Genomic DNA, 19,581 nt, shown 5'->3' on the forward strand with positions numbered 1-19,581 from the left:
GAGTTATTAACGAAAAACGTGAACCAATCAGAGCGCGGCTACAGCGAACGGATTCTGACTCGGCCAATGCCAACGTCAGGCTCAGCGGGCCTTGTCACCTGATTGGTCCGTGTTTTCCGTTAATAATTCCTTAACAAAGACTCGAACATTTTCGCAAATGACGAAGAAGAGCTGAAAGAAGATACTTCAAATGACCTCAGGAATCACCCTGTGCACCTTGTTCATGAATCACGAGACATTGAAGAGCAATAGAAATCATTTTGTCTTTATTCTTGCTGGCTGGTAACTTACTGCTAATTTCTAATTGGTTGCACTATTAGGTGGTGAGGATACAATCGCTACTCTATAGGGACCAACAAACATGCACTGGAAATAACAGTACTAAATGCATATAGGATAAGGAAAGTCAGATATTATATATTTATTTTTATACAGGCTTTCTCTGATATAGTCGTGATTATTAAAAGGTTAAAGTATCACTATTACTGTTATTCTTCAGGCCAAGGCTTTCCTATGCCCTGAGATGCACCCATTCTCGATGGGTCTTGACTCGGATAATGTATCGGGGTTGTTCCTGGAGGGAAGATTGGTGTTGCTGTAGCAGCTGTCATCTGAGGTGGGAACATGAATTGTGGAGCAACTGGTGGTGGAGGTATCATCATTGGTGGTATCATGCCAGGAGTGGTTTGCAGATTGAAGAAATTGTTGCCCATGCTTTCAGGAGGTGGTGGTAAAGCACCAGGCAGACCGGGTACAGGTTCCAAGATTTCTCTGGTTGCCTCTGCTGCTGATACTGTTTGTCTTCCTTGAGAGCGTCCCCATTTGATCGTCAATCTTCTGCCTCCCAATATTAGTTTGTTGAATGTCCTTTCTGCTGCTGCCTCTGCAGCACTTCTTTGCGTGTACTGAATGAAGGCACATTGCTGACGAGGAACCATTGTAACTGAACGTATTTCTCCATACTGATAAAAGTGATCACGCAATTGCTTCTCTGTTAAAACATCTCCCAAATTGCCAATGTATAGAGTTGTGATCGATTTGTCCTCGGGTGGGTCTAACTTGGGCATTGCAGCAGCTCTGCGCATTAGTTTGTCAGCAACAGGATCATTTACACCATAGTAACGATCCTTGATGTTTTGATCAGCTAGTGGATCGTCAGGATCTGTAGGCTTCTCATGACGGTATGGACATTCTTCTCCTCTCTTACACTCTCCTTTAACCCAGAAGGAACAGATGTGCGGTCTATTCCTTTTATAATATGGACTTGTTCTTGCTAGTTTCATAAGCAGATCACTGGCAGCTGCTGATTTGCCAACAGCTCCAGCTGGCGATGTTGGATCTATTTTACCAATTTCACTATCTATGTTTTGTACATAATACTCTTTGTTTACATCTGACCTAGGAAGGTCATCTTTAATTTTAAGTGCAGCATCACGCACTTGGATGGGTAAACCATATTCTAAATCCAGCAAACATGTTTGACATACATTTTTCAGACGACTACAAGTCTGGCAGACTTCAGTTTTCTTAAAACGCATCCTTGCTCCAGGACACCATCTGAATACTGTAAATGGTCGCATACAGATTTTACATTCTTTTCCATACCGTTCCTTTGTCTGCAACACAAGTAGAGAGTTTCTTAATAGAACTTTAATATTCCTTAAGAGTTAAAATAATTGTACAATTTGCAAAGATGCACTTACCATACGAATATATGGATTGTCACCTAGGCAAGTCTGACATAATATTGGGAATTCCTAAAATAAAATGCGATATAGATGAAATGTTGATTAAATGTTTAAATGTTTCGACGTGTTTATAAGTTCGCTTTATACTACTTACAGCATCTTCCCAATTTTGTCTGTTATACGTGTTTGTAGTTTTCGACGTAGCCATTTTAAATTACTATGCATCACCAGAGTTGCCAGATGCAGGGGAAAAATGGTCACTGACGGATAACGTGACGTAGAGAGTAGGAAGTAATAGAGGGGAGAAATGACGATATTTGTTTGTAGGGAAGACGCCGCCGTTGTCGCGAAGCTTTGGCGATTACCTCCTACGCTCGCCAACAGATGGACAATTAGACAACACCTTTCCCGCTACTGCCTGACCCACCACCGATCCATTCATTTTAAATAATTATAATTCAAAATATCCGCTTTTCTAAAAACATGTCCGTAAAGGGTACAATATTCAGTTAAATACGTAACATACTGAAAATAAGTATTTAATATTATTTAGTTTATGAAGTACCACATATTTGTTAAACATCGTTTTTATCTTTATTCGTAAATTATCGTATACTTTATGAAGTTGTGATGTCGGAAATGAAAGTGCAATTTAAGATCAGAGTTTTGATTAGTTTAGGAACGCAGGATTAAGTTTGTAGGTAGAACCGTAGTTAGCAACGAACGAAGTGATCAGGGAGGGAGATGCCTGCAACGGGGAAGAACGGTTAGAGGGAGTCGCGACGCAGAAGGCCGCGGGAGAAGCTGTGTGTGCTCGTTGCAAAATGGCCACGTCCGACTCCAAAGCGCCTTTGCGAACCGTAAAAAGGGTCCAATTTGGCATTCTTTCTCCCGATGAAATAGTAAGTTCGTTATTTGTAGACGAGTGAACACGTATGGCATAATTTTCGTCACGGTTTGCGACAATATTTCATCATGAGTCGACATTTTATGATACCTTATCGTGCGGGAATGCATAAGATGTTACAAACAGACGCGCGTGTTCTTTGATGGGTACTCTTATTAGTGTCGTCTGATATTATGAAAAAATTCAATGTTATAAGATATATGCAATAAAAAATACACTTATCTCTCAGTTATTCGTTTAATGTGAATATCGTGTATAACGCATTACTTGTGTTAAAATTTCTAATGACCGTGTAAAGGTGGAAACTTTGGATCTACGTTTTTGTATAATTCACATACAGTTCTAATAATAAAAGAAGATGTTGCTGATCTACAACGATACATAGACGTATTTCTTTACTTCTATCAATGCCCTATTATTCCCTTTTATATTACATACCCATTTCAGAATTGCTAATATTTGGAAAACTGTTTAAATATTTTTGTCCAAACAAAAGTATAACTAAACACTATAAATATATACTCTGTAACGTAGTTAACTGAAACATCAATGAATAATATACAGTTGTCCACTTAATATAATGCTGTGAAATGTTTTGTGTAGCGTCGGATGTCCGTCACAGATGGCGGCATTCGTTTTCCAGAAACTATGGAGGGCGGTAGGCCCAAGCTGGGTGGACTTATGGACCCACGGCAAGGTGTTATTGATAGGAACTCACGGTGTCAGACATGCGCCGGTAACATGACAGAATGTCCAGGGCATTTTGGTCACATTGATTTGGCCAAACCAGTCTTTCATGTTGGTTTTATAACGAAAACAATAAAAATATTGCGATGTGTTTGTTTTTATTGTTCAAAACTACTTGTCAGTCCAGTAAGTATCAATTATAAGCACATTTCTCGATCTACAGTTCTTTATTGTAATGCTATTTTTTTCAACACAGCATAATCCAAAGATCAAAGAAATTGTCATGAAAACTAAGGGTCAACCACGTAAAAGACTTACGTTTGTTTACGATCTATGTAAAAGTAAGAATATCTGTGAGGGTGGTGATGAAATGGACATCAACAAAGAAAATCCAGAACAGCAACCTGCAGAGAGAAAACCAGGTCACGGAGGTTGTGGTAGATACCAACCTAATCTCAGAAGATCAGGCTTGGATGTTACAGCAGAATGGAAACATGTAAACGAAGATTCTCAAGAAAAGAAGATTGCACTCACAGCAGAGAGAGCATGGGAAATATTGAAGCACATTACGGATGAGGAATCATTCATTCTTGGTATGGATCCAAAATTCGCTAGACCAGATTGGATGGTGGTAACAGTTTTACCAGTTCCACCTTTGTCGGTGAGACCAGCGGTTATTATGTATGGCTCAGCGAAGAATCAGGATGATTTAACACACAAATTGGCAGATATTATAAAGGCAAACAATGAATTAATCAGAAATGAGCAAGCTGGAGCAGCAGCGCACGTTATATCCGAAAATATAAAAATGTTACAATTTCATGTAGCGACGCTGGTTGACAACGATATGCCTGGAATGCCTAGAGCAATGCAGAAATCAGGAAAACCATTGAAGGCAATTAAGTCTAGACTAAAAGGAAAAGAAGGTAGAATTCGAGGAAACTTGATGGGTAAACGTGTTGACTTCTCAGCGCGTACCGTCATCACACCGGATCCTAACTTACGGATCGACCAAGTCGGTGTGCCTCGAAGTATTGCCCAGAACTTAACATTCCCAGAGATTGTAACGCCTTTCAATATCGATAAAATGCAAGAACTTGTCCGACGTGGCAACTCCCAGTATCCAGGAGCAAAGTATATCGTCAGAGATAACGGCGAAAGAATAGATCTAAGATTTCATCCAAAGCCATCCGATCTGCATCTACAATGTGGCTACAGAGTAGAGCGTCACATTCGCGACGGCGACTTGGTGATCTTCAATCGTCAGCCAACACTACACAAAATGAGTATGATGGGGCACAGAGTGAAAGTTCTGCCTTGGAGTACATTCCGTATGAACCTTAGCTGTACGTCACCCTACAACGCCGATTTTGACGGAGACGAGATGAATTTGCACGTGCCACAATCGATGGAGACCCGTGCGGAAGTAGAAAACATTCATGTGACCCCTCGACAAATTATTACCCCGCAGGCCAACAAACCTGTCATGGGTATTGTACAGGATACGCTCACGGCTGTAAGGAAAATGACTAAAAGAGACGTCTTCATAGAGAAAGAACAAATGATGAACATTCTTATGTTCTTGCCCAGTTGGGACGGCAAAATGCCACAGCCCTGTATATTGAAACCAAAACCTTTATGGACTGGCAAACAAATTTTCTCATTGATTATACCAGGCAACGTAAACATGATCAGAACTCACAGCACACATCCAGATGAAGAAGACGACGGTCCGTACAAATGGATTTCTCCCGGTGACACCAAAGTCATGGTAGAGCACGGAGAACTTGTCATGGGTATTCTCTGTAAAAAGACTCTGGGTACATCGGCTGGGTCTTTACTTCACATTTGTATGTTGGAGCTGGGTCACGAAGTTTGCGGACGGTTCTATGGAAACATTCAGACTGTGATTAACAATTGGTTGTTGTTGGAAGGTCACTCTATCGGTATCGGAGACACTATTGCAGATCCCCAGACCTATCTCGAGATCCAGAAAGCGATCAAGAAAGCCAAAGAGGATGTCATAGAGGTGATTCAGAAAGCTCATAACATGGAGCTGGAACCGTCTCCTGGTAACACTTTGAGGCAGACTTTCGAGAATCAAGTAAACAGGATTCTGAACGACGCTCGTGACAAGACTGGTGGTTCTGCGAAGAAATCTTTGACTGAGTACAATAATCTAAAGGCTATGGTGGTGTCAGGTTCAAAGGGATCCAATATTAATATCTCCCAAGTTATTGCTTGTGTGGGTCAGCAGAACGTTGAAGGTAAACGTATTCCCTTCGGCTTCCGAAAAAGAACGTTGCCACATTTCATCAAGGACGATTACGGTCCCGAGTCCAGAGGATTCGTCGAGAACTCGTATCTAGCCGGATTGACGCCATCTGAATTTTATTTCCACGCTATGGGAGGTCGTGAGGGTCTTATCGATACTGCTGTAAAGACTGCAGAAACTGGATACATCCAGCGTCGTCTGATAAAGGCTATGGAGTCTGTAATGGTACACTATGACGGAACAGTAAGGAACTCCGTAGGACAACTCATTCAGTTGCGATACGGCGAAGACGGTTTATGCGGTGAAACTGTGGAATTCCAAAACTTGCCCACTATTAAATTGAGCAATAAAGCATTTGAAAAGAAGTTTAAATTCGATCCAACCAACGAACGTTATCTGCGTCGCATTTTCAATGAAGAGATAGTTAGAGAGATGATGGGTTCTGGCGAAGTGATCTCTGAACTGGAAAGAGAATGGGAACAATTAAATAAAGATCGTGGGGTGCTTAGGGAGATCTTCCGTAGCGGTGAATCTAAGGTGGTATTGCCTTGTAATTTACAGAGAATGATTTGGAATGTACAGAAGATTTTCCACATAAACAAACGGGCACCCACTGATCTTAGTCCTATGAGAGTCATACAAGGTAAGTAGGCAAATAATTCTATCAGAAATATTAATAGGTAACTTAACAGAATGTATATTCAAAATTCTGATTTACAGGTGTGAAGGATCTCCTAGAGAAGTGTATCATTGTGGCTGGTGATGATAGGCTCAGCAAACAAGCAAACGAAAACGCTACACTGTTGTTCCAATGTTTAGTAAGGTCTACTTTATGTACAAAATGTGTTTCGGAAGAATTTAGGCTATCCGGTGAAGCTTTTGAATGGCTTATTGGAGAGATTGAAACGAGATTCCAGCAAGCACAGGTACACATTGGACGATACACAATTGCATATGGGATGTTTGTGATTTAGATATTTGAGAACAATGGTATACCGACAAAATTTATCTTCAGGTATCACCTGGCGAGATGGTAGGTGCCTTGGCCGCTCAGTCGCTCGGTGAACCGGCTACTCAGATGACACTGAACACTTTCCACTTTGCTGGTGTGTCATCGAAGAACGTAACCCTTGGTGTACCCAGGCTGAAAGAAATTATCAACATCAGTAAGAAGCCGAAAGCTCCTTCGCTAACTGTGTTCTTGATTGGGGCTGCCGCGAGAGACGCAGAAAAGGCGAAGAACGTTCTCTGTCGTCTAGAGCACACTACTCTAAGAAAAGTCACGGCAAACACGGCAATCTACTATGATCCAGATCCACAGAACACTGTGATCGCGGAGGATCAAGAGTTCGTAAATGTCTACTACGAAATGCCCGACTTCGATCCGACTAAAATATCGCCGTGGTTGCTTCGTATTGAATTGGATCGAAAGAGAATGACAGATAAGAAATTAACTATGGAACAAATAGCAGAGAAAATTAACGCTGGCTTTGGTGATGACTTGAATTGTATATTCAACGACGACAATGCTGAGAAATTGGTCTTACGAATTAGGATAATGAATAGCGATGATAAATTCACAGGAGACACGGAAGAGGAGACTGTAGATAAAATGGAGGACGATATGTTCCTCCGATGTATCGAAGCGAATATGCTTAGTGATATGACTTTGCAGGTATGTTTGATTCAATTTTATGTAATAAAATCTACTGACGCTAGTTTTACGGGACGTGTTCGAATATTTTTAATTTACGATTATTGTAAAATAGTCACTTTTAGTGCTCCGTGAGCCTAGTGTTGGACTAGAAGAACATATTATGTGATTTGAATGTCTCTTTTCTCCAGGGTATTGAGGCTATAGGGAAAGTGTACATGCATTTACCACAAACCGATTCGAAGAAACGTATCGTAATCACGGACACCGGAGAATTTAAGGCAATTGCGGAATGGTTGTTGGAAACAGACGGAACAAGTTTAATGAAAGTATTGAGCGAAAGGGATGTGGACCCGGTTAGGACATTCAGTAACGACATTTGCGAGATATTCCAAGTGCTGGGTATAGAGGCTGTGCGAAAATCGGTGGAGAAGGAAATGAACGCTGTTTTGCAGTTCTACGGTCTTTACGTAAACTATCGTCATCTTGCTTTGCTTTGTGACGTTATGACCGCTAAGGGTCACTTGATGGCTATCACTCGTCACGGAATTAATAGGCAAGACACTGGTGCTCTTATGAGGTAGGTTATGAACAAAACATGTTCCGTGATTAATTATGAAATGTCTGAGTATTGCAGTATTACACATGAATTTATTTTTCTCTGTAGATGCTCTTTCGAGGAAACGGTAGACGTCTTACTAGACGCAGCATCTCACGCAGAAGTCGATCCTATGAGAGGAGTATCAGAAAACATTATAATGGGACAACTTCCGCGTATAGGAACAGGTATTGCTCTTATTTAGTATACATAATTAGCAAATTCTGTATTGTTCTGAATTAATATGTTTAATTGCATTTTCCAGGATGTTTCGATTTACTACTGGACGCCGAGAAATGTAAAGCTGGCATTGAAATACCGATGGCAGTAGGAGCTGGTGTAATGGGAACCGCTGGAATGTTCTTTGGCAGTGTTGCCACACCAAGCATGAGCCCTCAAATGACACCTTGGATGGGCGCTACTCCAGGCTATGGTGCATCAAGCATGTCACCTGGTATGAACATTACATGTAACATTCTATTAATAATGATAACGTTTAAGATCCTTTGTTTAATTAATATACTGATAACAAATGCAATTTTTAGCACTGGGAAGTGGTATGACACCAGGAGGTGCATGCTTCTCGCCATCAGGAGCGTCGGATGCATCAGGACTTTCACCAGCTTACTCTGCGTATTCGCCGCAACCTGGTAGTCCAGGAAGTCCAGGACCTAGTATGAGTCCATACCCGATGTCACCTGCAGGAGGAGCATCGCCCAGTTATTCGCCTACATCTCCAGCCTATTTACCAACATCGCCTAGCATGACACCGTCGAGTCCCAATTACTCACCAACGAGCCCTACTTATTCGCCAACGAGTCCAAACTATTCGCCAACTAGTCCAAGTTACTCTCCAACATCGCCTAGTTACTCACCAACGTCGCCAAGCTATTCACCGACAAGTCCAAGTTATTCACCCACGTCACCGAGTTACTCACCAACATCGCCGAGTTATTCACCGACGAGCCCAAGCTATTCGCCTACGAGTCCAAGCTACTCACCAACGAGTCCAAGCTACTCGCCAACAAGTCCCAGTTATTCGCCAACGAGCCCTAGTTATTCACCTACAAGTCCAAGTTATTCACCAACATCTCCTAGTTACTCGCCAACGAGTCCGAGCTACTCACCGACGAGTCCGAGTTACTCACCGACCAGTCCAAGCTACTCTCCTAGTTCACCGAACTACACGCCAGCGTCTCCGTCGTATTCTCCTACGAGTCCAAGCTACTCGCCAAGTTCTCCGCAATATTCGCCTGCTAGTCCAAGCTATTCGCCGAGCAGTCCCAAATATTCACCGACGAGCCCAAGTTACTCGCCCACGTCGCCGTCGTTCGCTGGAACCTCGCCACAGTACACGCCAGCGAGTCCAACGTACTCGCCCACGAGTCCCACCTACTCGCCAACGAGTCCGTCCTACTCGCCGAGCTCCCCGCAACACACAACTTCTGGAAGCACACGATATTCGCCCAGCAGTCCAAATTACTCCCCAACCAGTCCAACGTACTCGCCGACGAGTCCTCAATACTCGCCCTCGAGCACAAAGTACTCGCCTACCAGCCCGACATACACACCAACCAGTCCAAGTTACTCACCGACCAGTCCGACGTACTCTCCACCGGTGCCGGGCTACTCACCAACGAGTCCAACCTACTCCCCAGCGTCGCCAGCTTACGAAACAGATTAAGAAGTATTACGCATATCTGTATGACTGTTTATCACCGAACACTCATTATGGAGTAGGTATAAGCGCGATAAACTGTAATTACCACTGTTGCGATTCTAATTTTTCTAAGTCCGTAAATATATATTTAGTGTATAAGTCTATATGCACAGTTTGTACGATTCTTGTAATTTGTCACCTATACTATTGTAGATCGAGCGAGGTTTCATTTTGGTTACGCCGAAGAGAGGAGAGGATCGAGTATTCTTGCAGACTAAGTCGAGATATTCTTGCAGACTACTATGGATTCAAGGGCACGTAGCAATTTTCAGATAAAAGAAGTCTGATTATAACAAATGAAATAGATTCAAAAGATGAAGATTATAACGAAGTTAAAATACTATGCACACAGAAGAAGCTCTGCGTCCTAAAGTCCAAAGTATCTTGCGAGACTTAGCATAGTCTCTTTTTAAAATTTTGATAAGACACGTTCGTCGTTCATTGAGAATATTTTTTTATTTGTTCTATTAGCAGGCCGATGAATGGAAGGTCTGCCCGTATCAGATTCGCGAGAACGACGGCAGCTACATATGTAAGCAGAAGATAGTAGACAACTTTTGTGGGTCTTCCTTGCGCTCACCTTGTGTCTGCGCGAGCCGTTCGCGTTCGATAGAATATCGAGTTACAGTTTGCGTGGATACTTTTAAACCGCAACGTGGAAACCGGTTCGAGTTCCGCGTCGATGTCAGACAGTGCGAATTACTCTCCGAAATGAATCGTGAGAGGCTACCCTTACTTCTCAGAGAGGCCAATTCGAACTTGTCGCTTCTGTTTGCCACGTTATGTGTCATCGATATATTCGGCGTCTTTCCAATCATTGCATTGCCGCGCGCTATTGTCGAATGCGGTAAGTTTTCTTTGCCTATTTTTGTTTACCGCAAGGCCCGATCGCCAATACAAAAATCATTGATACTCTACGTCAATGACACTTAAAAAAAAAACACCGCGAGACTTTTGTGAATACATTTAATAAACTAGTATAGGACCATGTTTTGTAACGTGCACTACGGCATATATCGCCTGACGGATTAATTTTATAAACTATCATATTAATATATATATATACATATATATTATATACATACACACACACACACACACACAGAGTCGATTGTAAGTATAGTGTAACATTGTTTCAGAAAATATTTTATTTAAATTGAAACGATTTATATAATTGACATTGTATCCTGAGTGATTATTGCAAAGAAAGTTTGTGCGATGAGTGCGCGAGTAATCGTGAGAAAGAGAGAGCGAGAAAGAGTTGATTATTTGAAGAAAATAAAGTTGGTTAAATTGTTAAAAAATCTTGTATTGTATCAACCGAACTGGTCCATTTTTTAGTTTGATCGTTAAAGTGTTTCTTACAGAGACGGTAAATACAAGTATGTGTGATTTTAGGATTATACGGAATTCCTCTTGTTCTCGTTGTATTTGGCTTGCAAATTTATACTGCAGTCCTCCTCGGAAAATCATGGATAATCGCTACTACTCTCAATCCGCAAATTTCGCGGAAAAGTCGGTAAGACATTACTATATTTATATATATATATATAGTTCTCCAATTAACATTATTTTAAAAATACAAAAATTTTAGAAATACTTATTATTATTAGTTCTTTAATATCTTTTAATCTAATTTTTTTAGGCATCCCCTTGCTGCTGTGACCGAATTGACCTTAGGTCCTCGTGCAAAAACCCTGGTCACTATAATTCTAGATCTTACAGTGTTTTGTTGTAGTATACCTAACTTATTGGTTGGTACGTTCTTATTATATTTTCTGCTAATGTTATAATTTATTAGGCATATATTAATCATAAATGACTGATGAATTTCAGCTTCGCAAAATTTACAATTGTTTGGACTGAAAATATCAGGACAACAATTCGATCTATCTTTCTGCTATTGGCTTCTGGTTGTGGGTGTACTTTTGTGTCCAATTATGTGGCTTGGAAGTCCACGCGATATGAAGTAACTCATGCTAACAATTTCAATAACATTACATTACATGTGTTTTAAAAAATACAATTAGAATTCGATGCAAAATCTTGTATGCATAAGACATGTAAATTATAAATTTTCGCTATGAGCTTTACCTACTTTTAAAATTCAAGATACATTGCAGAAATGATTTTCAGATTATTGGCAGTATTTTCATGCACTGCAGTTGTGTTGACAGCGGTATTAATATGGTGGTGTATAATTACCGACGATCGAGAACTTAACACATTACCAGTGCCTACTTCTCCTTCCTGGGATAAATTTATTTCTGGGTGAGATGCCATAAAAATATTACTTGTAAATAAAAATTAACACTATCAATTCTGTATATATATTACTTTTTATATAGGTATGGAATGTTAGCCTTCCAATTTGACGTACATCCAACGTTAATGACTGTGCAAGTGGATATGCGTCGTCCTCAGAACATCAACAAGGCTGTTCTAATTTCTTTTTTCGGTAAAAGTATTCATCCTTCATCTCAATTATTTGCTTCAATTTACTTCCATGTAACCAATGTTATTTATTGTAGTAAGTGGTTCACTATTTGCTGTCACAACCAGTTTAGTTGTTTGGAAATATGGTGGTATTACAGCAGCCAATGTTTTACAAGTCATTCCAGGAAATTTCACTATGAGTGCAGCCATTCTACTTGCCTCTCTGCAACTCTGCCTTTCAAGTGCTTTAGGCCATTCAGCTCTCTTCCAGGATCTGGAAGATCACTGGAACATTCATCCAAGTAAGAAATTGGAGACAGTGTTTCTTGTCAGTCAGATTAATAAGTCATAAGTATTATAACTAGAAAGTGTGCCACAATTGAAAATTTCGGGTCAGGACTGGTCAAGAATTTCATTCGGGTTCTCGTACACCTCTAATTATACCATGTTTGCTTTTGTGTAGCATTTGGATGGAAACGGTGTGCCATAAGGTCAGCCATCATCTTCCTTGGAGTAGCTGTAGGAGAGTCTGTGCCAAGATTCGACATTGTAATGGCACTAATTGGAGGATCTCTAACAGGTCCATTGGTGTTTGTGCTTCCTCCATTGGTGTATTCGAGAATTATGGCCTTAAAAAGAAGGTCAATGCGCGTATCGACTCCCGAAGTGTATTCTGGTTCCCAAAGACGTAGAAGCATGGGAGGAGGCATCTCAACGGATCCAAGAGTTCATTCAAGATCAATATATTATGGTGTTCTAGGTGTGCCAAAGAATGAATATCATCGTTATTCGTACGTTTATTACGACGAGTTGGAAGATGAATACGACGAAATTATGGATTATGAAGCCGATGTTCTTAATACCGGGGAAACCAGTGAACAATATTTAATGACAACAAGAAACCCTGATGGCGAACCAATTTTCATAGATGCCAGTTGCCCTTATAGAACACATGGAAGAATTGTTCCCGTTCAACCGATACGGAAGTCAATTCTAAACTGCACTGTTCAAAAATGGCACGATTGGTTCGGTTATTTAATTGTTTTGTTCGGCATTGCGGTGACTATTTCCTCGACGTACATAAACGTAAAAAATACAATTCGTTTCGTACAATTCACGCCGCCGTGTATTGTGAATGCCACAGCCTTCCAAATTCGTTCATCGATATAACTATCTCATAATGAATGAAGAAAAATACTACTATATTTATGAAGTGTGCACAATAGGACATTTTACAATTGAACACGTTATTGACAGTGAATCATTTTTGATAAGACAATATTATAATATTTATCTTACTAATTGCCTGAGAAATTGAATCACTATTTAACAATAAAGAGTAACAAAAATGTATTTGGTGTATATATTTGTTCGATTCCCTAACCTTTTGAAAAATTCAATTCGAATTATTTCTATATAGCGGGTTTTATGTTTCCAGAATTGTCAGCGAGGTGGCAGCATCGTAATAATAAAAATTCGCGCCCTTCGATAAACACGTGGGTTTTCGAACTTTTATCTAACTAAAGTCGACAATCTAAATACATCTACATTATTTTATAGATTTAACTTATTATATTTAACAAATTGCGCCAACTACGTTATATTTTTGAATACACAGATATTGCATACATAACTACATGTAAAATCGTTTCGTAACACGACTAAATACACGTGTTCGAACGTATCGAGTACATATTGCTAGAATCAGCTGATACGATTAACTATTCTTAACCGCGAAGGTTACCTTGAAAAATTGATTCCAAAAGTGTATGTACTCCGATTTTCGTGTTTAGAAAAATTAATTTATCAATCAATTATATAACGGTGAAATAAATCTCATTGAACCTTTTTACAATTTTCGACCTCCAATCCTATCCATATTCATAAAGTATTCGTAACGTGACATTCGGATGGATGTTACATAGAAATCTATTACAATTCATAATTATCGTATTTCAATATAAAAATTCATTGAATCTTATTCACGTTTAATCTGCGCTTCAAACACGTGTTTATATTTTAACATTTCTTTTCGCTTCGTGTTCTCCGCAATGAACGACATATTACGTCACATCATCCAACATTTTTTTTAATGATTCTAGTGGAGGGGATACGAACCAACCTGTGACGTTTACGAGCCAGATCTTACGATACTGTCCGCGCCAAACGAATGAGCCGTCCCCTTCGGATCCATCTTGTCTGTTAACTTTAATAATTCATTTGTTCTTGGGGTCCCGATCACAATTGATTAAGAGATCCATCGATCATGATTCCGACCTGCATCAGAAATATTGGCGTGCAAACGTCAAAACGCAACGTAAGTACAAAAATTTCACGATCGACGAATGACCTCTAGCTAGCTACTTGCCAACACGTTCCATGCCAGGGTCTTATTATAATTTCCTAATCATACGATCATTTCTGAAATCTTACGATTGATCGTTTGATCTTTCTTTTTTTATATCACCTGGTGTCTCGCCAGTTCGGGAGCTGGAACGAGGTAATTATCTGCTAAGATTTGTTTGTTATCACCGACCTCCTCACGCCGTGCTCAATTTTTCTATCACTAATTTGCTTAATCTTCATAGTCTACACGAGTACTTGTTCGACCGATATTACGAACCGCTTGCACTATGCTAAACTCATAGAAATTTAGCTTCAAAGTGTTAAGCTCAGACTGTGTACACTAGTTTTATGTTGCATCCTCTATATCATTTAATATTATTTTTTTTTACTTAAATCGAGGCGTTTATAAAGGAAAAAGCTAGTGTTAGACGATTTAGAAGTTAGTCTAAGTTCAAGGTAATACATAAAATGTAGGTTTATCGTTTACTCAGAGCAAAGTCTCCGCTGTAAAAAATTCAGGTATTTGAATAAATTGTTTCTGTTACTAATTCCTGAATTATGAGTTACCGTATGCGATACTGCAGCTCGCAGAGTCAGATGGAGGAAATAAAGATTTTTCATATGTTTTTAGGTGGTATCCTCTTTCTTCAGTAAGAAAAACAATTATGCCACAGAAGCTTCGTTTGAAACGAAACCCTTCCGATTGCATAAATTGGACAGCGGACCTTCCACTCAAGTCAAAATTACAAGGGAGGAGGCCTTAGAAATGTATAGAAAGCTGCACACGATTCGTCGTATGGAAACTTCCGCAGGAAACCTCTACAAAGAAAAGATTGTCAGAGGTTTTTGCCATCTGTATTCTGGCCAAGTAAGAATAACTATCATTGCAGCACAAATCATTCAGGAAAATCCTAGTAACACAAGATCTATGTTTCTTCTGTAGGAAGCCTGTGCAGTTGGTATTAAATCTGCTCTTAGAGATCAAGATGCTGTGATCACAGCTTACCGTGCTCACGGATGGACTTACTTAATGGGAATCGAACCGTTCGGTGTCCTAGCCGAATTAACTGGTAGGAAAGGAGGCAATGCCAAAGGTAAAGGTGGTTCCATGCACATGTACAGCAAAAACTTCTACGGTGGAAATGGCATTGTTGGTGCTCAAGTAAGTATTACAAATCTTCGAGAGTTACAAAACATAGAATCGTTGAATCAACTGCTTGCATATCACAGACATGTAAAACACACAGGTGCCATTGGGAGTTGGAATCGCTTTTGCTCAAAAATACATGAACACAGGAGGTGTATGTGTTGCATTATACGGCGACGGTGCAGCCAATCAAGGACAGGTATTCGAAGTATACAACATGGCTAAATTATGGGATGTTCCCTGCATCTTCGTCTGTGAAAACAATGGATACGGTATGGGTACTAGCGTCGACCGTGCTTCTGCTAGCACAGACTATTACACGAGAGGAGATTACGTTCCTGGAATTTGGGTTCGTTACTTGGATAGATAATAATTATTATTTCATAGTTATTTTTATTAAGAAAATAAAATGTTTGAGTATATTATTAGGTGGATGGTATGGATGTGTTAGCCGTTAGAGAAGCAACAAGGTTTGCTATAAATCATTGCACGTCTGGCAAAGGACCTATCGTCCTAGAAACTGTAACCTACAGATACAGTGGTCACAGTATGTCTGATCCTGGTACTAGCTACCGTACAAGAGAGGAGATCCAGGAAGTCAGACAAACTCGCGATCCCATTACTGGTTTCAAAGAACGAGTCTTGAACGCTAATCTCGTCACTCAAGATGAAATTAAAGTATGTTCTTTTCTGTATTCATTGATATAGAATTTTTTGGTTTGACTGTGACATTATTTACAAAATTGTTCTTCTACAGGCAATGGAGAACGAAATCAGGAAACAAGTAGACGACGCCGTGAAAGCTGCCAAGGCGGATACCGAAATTCCTATGAGCGAGCTCACCGCCGACATTTATACTAATTGTCAAGAAAAAGAAATCCGCAACACAACTCCATTCAACCCCCTGCCGCACACAAGGCTAGGCCCCGCAGTCAACGCTTAAACGAATTCACGTGGAACAGATGTTCACCGAATTAAATCGTATTAAATCTTGTTATTGAAAACAAAATACCTGCCAACGTAAAACTTCATAGTTTGTACAAAAAAAAACGAAAAAAAGATAAGTTTCCCCGGGGGAGAAACCACCGATATTTAGACGAAACAAATAGAAGATCCTTGGAGAACTTCGTTTACCACTTACGGTTCAGTTGTATATATATATATACACGCGATATATATTTATTTTATTTATAGATATATAAAATAGTACACTATAAGGAAGCGATTCAACGTCTTTATGTAGATTCGTACATAATGAGATATTCACTGCCACATTATACCCGGCAAGCTAATATGTACATAATACGCTTACAACTATGAATCGGAAAAACAGTAAACGGTATCGAACGACGATTCGAAGGATATCTCGATTGTTTGTTTATCTTTATCCTTATTGCGTCATCCATGCTTATTATTTCGTTTCGATAGAACCATCGAAATAAGCAATTGTTTCTATAGTAGAGAAATTATAAATATATAAGACAAATAGTTTCCATTTTAAATAATAAAGATCGTTTATTTGTAACTCGTGCATGTTTATTCGCGGTTCTCCCGATTCGTAATTTTCGAACACACTTCGCGTGGTGCTGGTGCATTTAGGAACGCATCGCAAGAATCCAATTTACTATCCTTGTCTCTATTGAACATCGACACCATCAGATCATCAGTAGGATTCGCGTAAACATCACTGTACATACGTAATTCATCGAGCTTCTAGCACGAATATATTTTCGAAGCTAGGCTCAGTGACGGACGGGAACGAGTTCAAAGAAAACAGACGAAACGAATAATGGCTGCGGCAGGAAGCGAGAAAGCCGGCACAATCTTGCAAAAACTTGGCTTGAAGCCGATCACGAAATGTAGCCTTGTGAAATTCTACGTTCCGGCTTTCGGTGTTGCTTCGTACACCGCGTTGTCGGTCAATGTGATGAATCCGAGTCTTGTCGTCAGGTAAGACAACCAGGATTTCATTGAACCCAGAAGCATTAACCTCTCCCATTACGTTTTCAATTATTATTTGCCGTGGAATGTTACGTAATCCCTAAGCGAACATGTATCCGACAATAAATTCTTCGAATAATTGAAAAAATTTAGATTCGTTTTGCTATTCTATATTCGCCGATTAAGAACGATTTCGTTAAATGAGGTAATTAATAGATTGACCTATTTGCACAGGACTCGTGACAACTAATAATTCGTCACGTTGAACCTGATAAGCCACACGTGGAATAATAATCGTAGCTTCTGGGGAAAATTGGGATAAAAAGTACAATCTTAGAAAATTTGTATAATTATTTATGTAACTTAATGGTCAACTAATCTTTTGTCAACCATGTTCCCTCCGTTTATATTTTTCAGAGTACAACAAATTTTTTTTAACAAAAAATGTGGGACTTGAGTTTTATGTTTGTGCTCGTTTGAATTTTCCTGTGAAACAACATAATTTACATTTGTATTTCTAATGTCTGTCCTGGTGTTGTTACTTCTGTGTATTTGTAGAGTATTTCCAAAGAGAGACATCACAAATTTTTTATTGGGTAGTGCACTCCTTGGCACTGGTTCGTATATATATACTCGTGAACACATGAAAAATGCTCCCCAGATCACAAGAATCGCATATAGGTAAGCTCTTCTCATGCAATGGAGTTTAATCGTTCCACCGAAGGAACTGTAAATTTTTTAAACAAATCATTCAACGATCTGTTTTGTTGATAGTGCTGCTGGTGCTGTATTGCTGAGTTTTGGATCAGTTCTGGTATGGGCAGTATTGCGATCTATTGTACCACCTAATCCTGCTTTGTGCACAATAGCTGGTATCGGTTCTGGTCTTGTATTCATTAATGTCGGTTCCAATTATCTAGCCTTCGTTGACGAACAAACACAGAAGAAGTAGATCAATAGATATTTTATAATCGCAACGTCAATATGTGTTAAATGCCTTCAAACTAAAATTTGCAATAATATATGCAGTAGTAGATTGGAACCAAGAGTATTGGAAGAAAAAAAATCATTGTCGTGCAGAGTTTTTAAATGTCTACAAATTTGTACATTTTGTATGGTCTTTGCTATATAAATGGCCAACTTCTATAGGCCCCCCAGTTGCGTTAAACATACTTACAAGGTAATTCGTTTTTGTCCTCGTTAATCGTTTGCAAGACTTGAAAGATGCACAGAGGACGTGTAATGTAAAGGTTGAAACAATGTTATTGTATTTTATGTGAAACATATAAACAATGAAGAAAGTGATTTCTTGAGACACAAAATATACCTCACATTATACATTAGTGTTACCATAAATGTGTATGGAGTTGTAACTTATACCAAAAATATGGAAAAAATGAGAGCTGAGTTCTTAATTTAATGTGGTTTTATAATACAAATACATTTTTTTGGGGGCATACTACATGATTCTCCAAATAATTAATTAGCGATAATAATCGTACTAGAGATGTAAAAGCTTCTTTTACAGTCTTAATAAATGTTCCACTAGAAGGAAAAAAACTGAAAGACTTTATATTACAAACGGAAATTGAGTTTTACATTTCTTTTTTGTGTGAATATAATTACTAAAATTAATTTATTGTTCAAGCATTAACATACTTCGTTTGTAAGAATTAATTTTAGTGGAATTAATGTTGCGATTTTATAAATGCACGCAGGTGCACTGCAACTGGATAAGATTGTATCACGTGTATAATAAACTCTATTATTAAATTGGAAGTGATACATCTATCTGTCTGCCTACAAGTAAAAAAACGAAGGGAAGGGTTTTCGATTGTTTGTTACTAAAAGTTTTCATTTTATTACTAAGTTTTGCAATAGACAAAATAGAACTGTTCAATAGCATGTGCTGACATTATTTGCTTACGGATAAAATGTACATACAAACCAGACATACTATAGATAATAGTACTCACACAATAGTGTGAAAGAATGATAATAAATAATAAAGATGCAACAATAAGCATTCACGACACACAGAGGTCTCAATCCAGTAACTTACATTTGTGCAATTCTACAAGTTCGACACATAATGATAAGAAGTGATAATGAACTATGTGTAACATAAATTAAACAATGAAGACTTTCTCGATTAATAAATAACATAAGGAATGTATTGACA

The 19,581-nt window shown here is 39.1% G+C and overlaps 5 protein-coding genes and 1 long non-coding RNA gene across 11 annotated transcripts; 4 read left to right on the plus strand and 2 right to left on the minus strand.

The window, feature by feature from the left end:
- Positions 1 to 392: 392 nt before the first annotated feature.
- Positions 393 to 6,690, minus strand: LOC143353417 (pre-mRNA-splicing factor RBM22). The gene is made up of 4 exons (XM_076786741.1): positions 6,554 to 6,690; positions 1,843 to 2,163; positions 1,704 to 1,757; positions 393 to 1,616 (listed from the first exon to the last, which is right to left on the minus strand). Exons 2-4 carry the CDS (start codon positions 1,894 to 1,896, stop codon positions 489 to 491), a joined length of 1,236 nt encoding a protein of 411 aa, XP_076642856.1. The 5' UTR covers positions 1,897 to 2,163; positions 6,554 to 6,690; the 3' UTR covers positions 393 to 488.
- Rpii215 (RNA polymerase II subunit RpII215) lies at positions 2,412 to 10,139 on the plus strand. 3 transcript variants are annotated; one of them, XR_013082128.1, is made up of 11 exons: positions 2,412 to 2,590; positions 3,199 to 3,468; positions 3,539 to 6,200; positions 6,278 to 6,483; positions 6,573 to 7,232; positions 7,403 to 7,791; positions 7,879 to 7,997; positions 8,075 to 8,263; positions 8,355 to 9,496; positions 9,683 to 9,747; positions 10,001 to 10,139. XR_013082128.1 is itself a non-coding variant. In XM_076786724.1 (10 exons), exons 1-9 carry the CDS (start codon positions 2,513 to 2,515, stop codon positions 9,491 to 9,493), a joined length of 5,712 nt encoding a protein of 1,903 aa, XP_076642839.1. In that variant the 5' UTR covers positions 2,412 to 2,512; the 3' UTR covers positions 9,494 to 9,496; positions 9,683 to 10,116. The 3 variants fall into 3 exon arrangements, 2 of the variants coding, with proteins under 2 accessions (XP_076642839.1, XP_076642838.1); XM_076786724.1 differs by having other exon boundaries at positions 9,683 to 10,116; XM_076786723.1 differs by lacking the exons at positions 9,683 to 9,747; positions 10,001 to 10,139 and having other exon boundaries at positions 8,355 to 9,633.
- LOC143353422 (uncharacterized) lies at positions 9,130 to 10,245 on the minus strand. Its single transcript, XR_013082129.1, has 3 exons — positions 10,110 to 10,245; positions 9,402 to 9,476; positions 9,130 to 9,254 (listed from the first exon to the last, which is right to left on the minus strand). It is a non-coding gene; the product is annotated as an uncharacterized LOC143353422 (long non-coding RNA).
- On the plus strand, positions 10,233 to 14,204 carry Mah (solute carrier family member mahogany). 3 transcript variants are annotated; one of them, XM_076786730.1, is made up of 10 exons: positions 10,233 to 10,376; positions 10,928 to 11,048; positions 11,175 to 11,287; positions 11,366 to 11,498; positions 11,666 to 11,800; positions 11,878 to 11,987; positions 12,061 to 12,267; positions 12,429 to 12,641; positions 12,726 to 13,789; positions 14,068 to 14,169. In XM_076786730.1, the coding sequence occupies exons 1-9, from the start codon at positions 10,241 to 10,243 to the stop codon at positions 13,133 to 13,135; spliced, it is 1,578 nt and encodes a 525-aa protein (XP_076642845.1). In that variant the 5' UTR covers positions 10,233 to 10,240; the 3' UTR covers positions 13,136 to 13,789; positions 14,068 to 14,169. The 3 variants fall into 3 exon arrangements, with proteins under 3 accessions (XP_076642845.1, XP_076642844.1, XP_076642843.1); XM_076786729.1 differs by having other exon boundaries at positions 12,429 to 13,730; positions 14,068 to 14,204; XM_076786728.1 differs by having other exon boundaries at positions 12,429 to 13,789.
- Positions 14,097 to 16,983, plus strand: LOC143353418 (putative pyruvate dehydrogenase E1 component subunit alpha, mitochondrial). Of its 2 annotated transcripts, XM_076786742.1 has the most exons (7): positions 14,097 to 14,282; positions 14,448 to 14,465; positions 14,943 to 15,179; positions 15,255 to 15,473; positions 15,559 to 15,807; positions 15,888 to 16,136; positions 16,216 to 16,983. In XM_076786742.1, the coding sequence occupies exons 1-7, from the start codon at positions 14,232 to 14,234 to the stop codon at positions 16,399 to 16,401; spliced, it is 1,209 nt and encodes a 402-aa protein (XP_076642857.1). In that variant the 5' UTR covers positions 14,097 to 14,231; the 3' UTR covers positions 16,402 to 16,983. The 2 variants fall into 2 exon arrangements, with proteins under 2 accessions (XP_076642857.1, XP_076642858.1); XM_076786743.1 differs by lacking the exon at positions 14,448 to 14,465.
- Positions 16,984 to 17,086: 103 nt separating this feature from the next.
- Positions 17,087 to 19,178, plus strand: LOC143353420 (uncharacterized). Its single transcript, XM_076786746.1, has 3 exons — positions 17,087 to 17,408; positions 17,958 to 18,080; positions 18,174 to 19,178. The coding sequence occupies exons 1-3, from the start codon at positions 17,248 to 17,250 to the stop codon at positions 18,349 to 18,351; spliced, it is 462 nt and encodes a 153-aa protein (XP_076642861.1). The 5' UTR covers positions 17,087 to 17,247; the 3' UTR covers positions 18,352 to 19,178.
- The last annotated feature ends 403 nt before the right edge of the window (positions 19,179 to 19,581 follow it).

This window comes from Halictus rubicundus, chromosome 4, assembly GCF_050948215.1.
Source record: "Halictus rubicundus isolate RS-2024b chromosome 4, iyHalRubi1_principal, whole genome shotgun sequence".
Classification (NCBI taxonomy): Eukaryota; Metazoa; Arthropoda; class Insecta; order Hymenoptera; family Halictidae; genus Halictus; species Halictus rubicundus.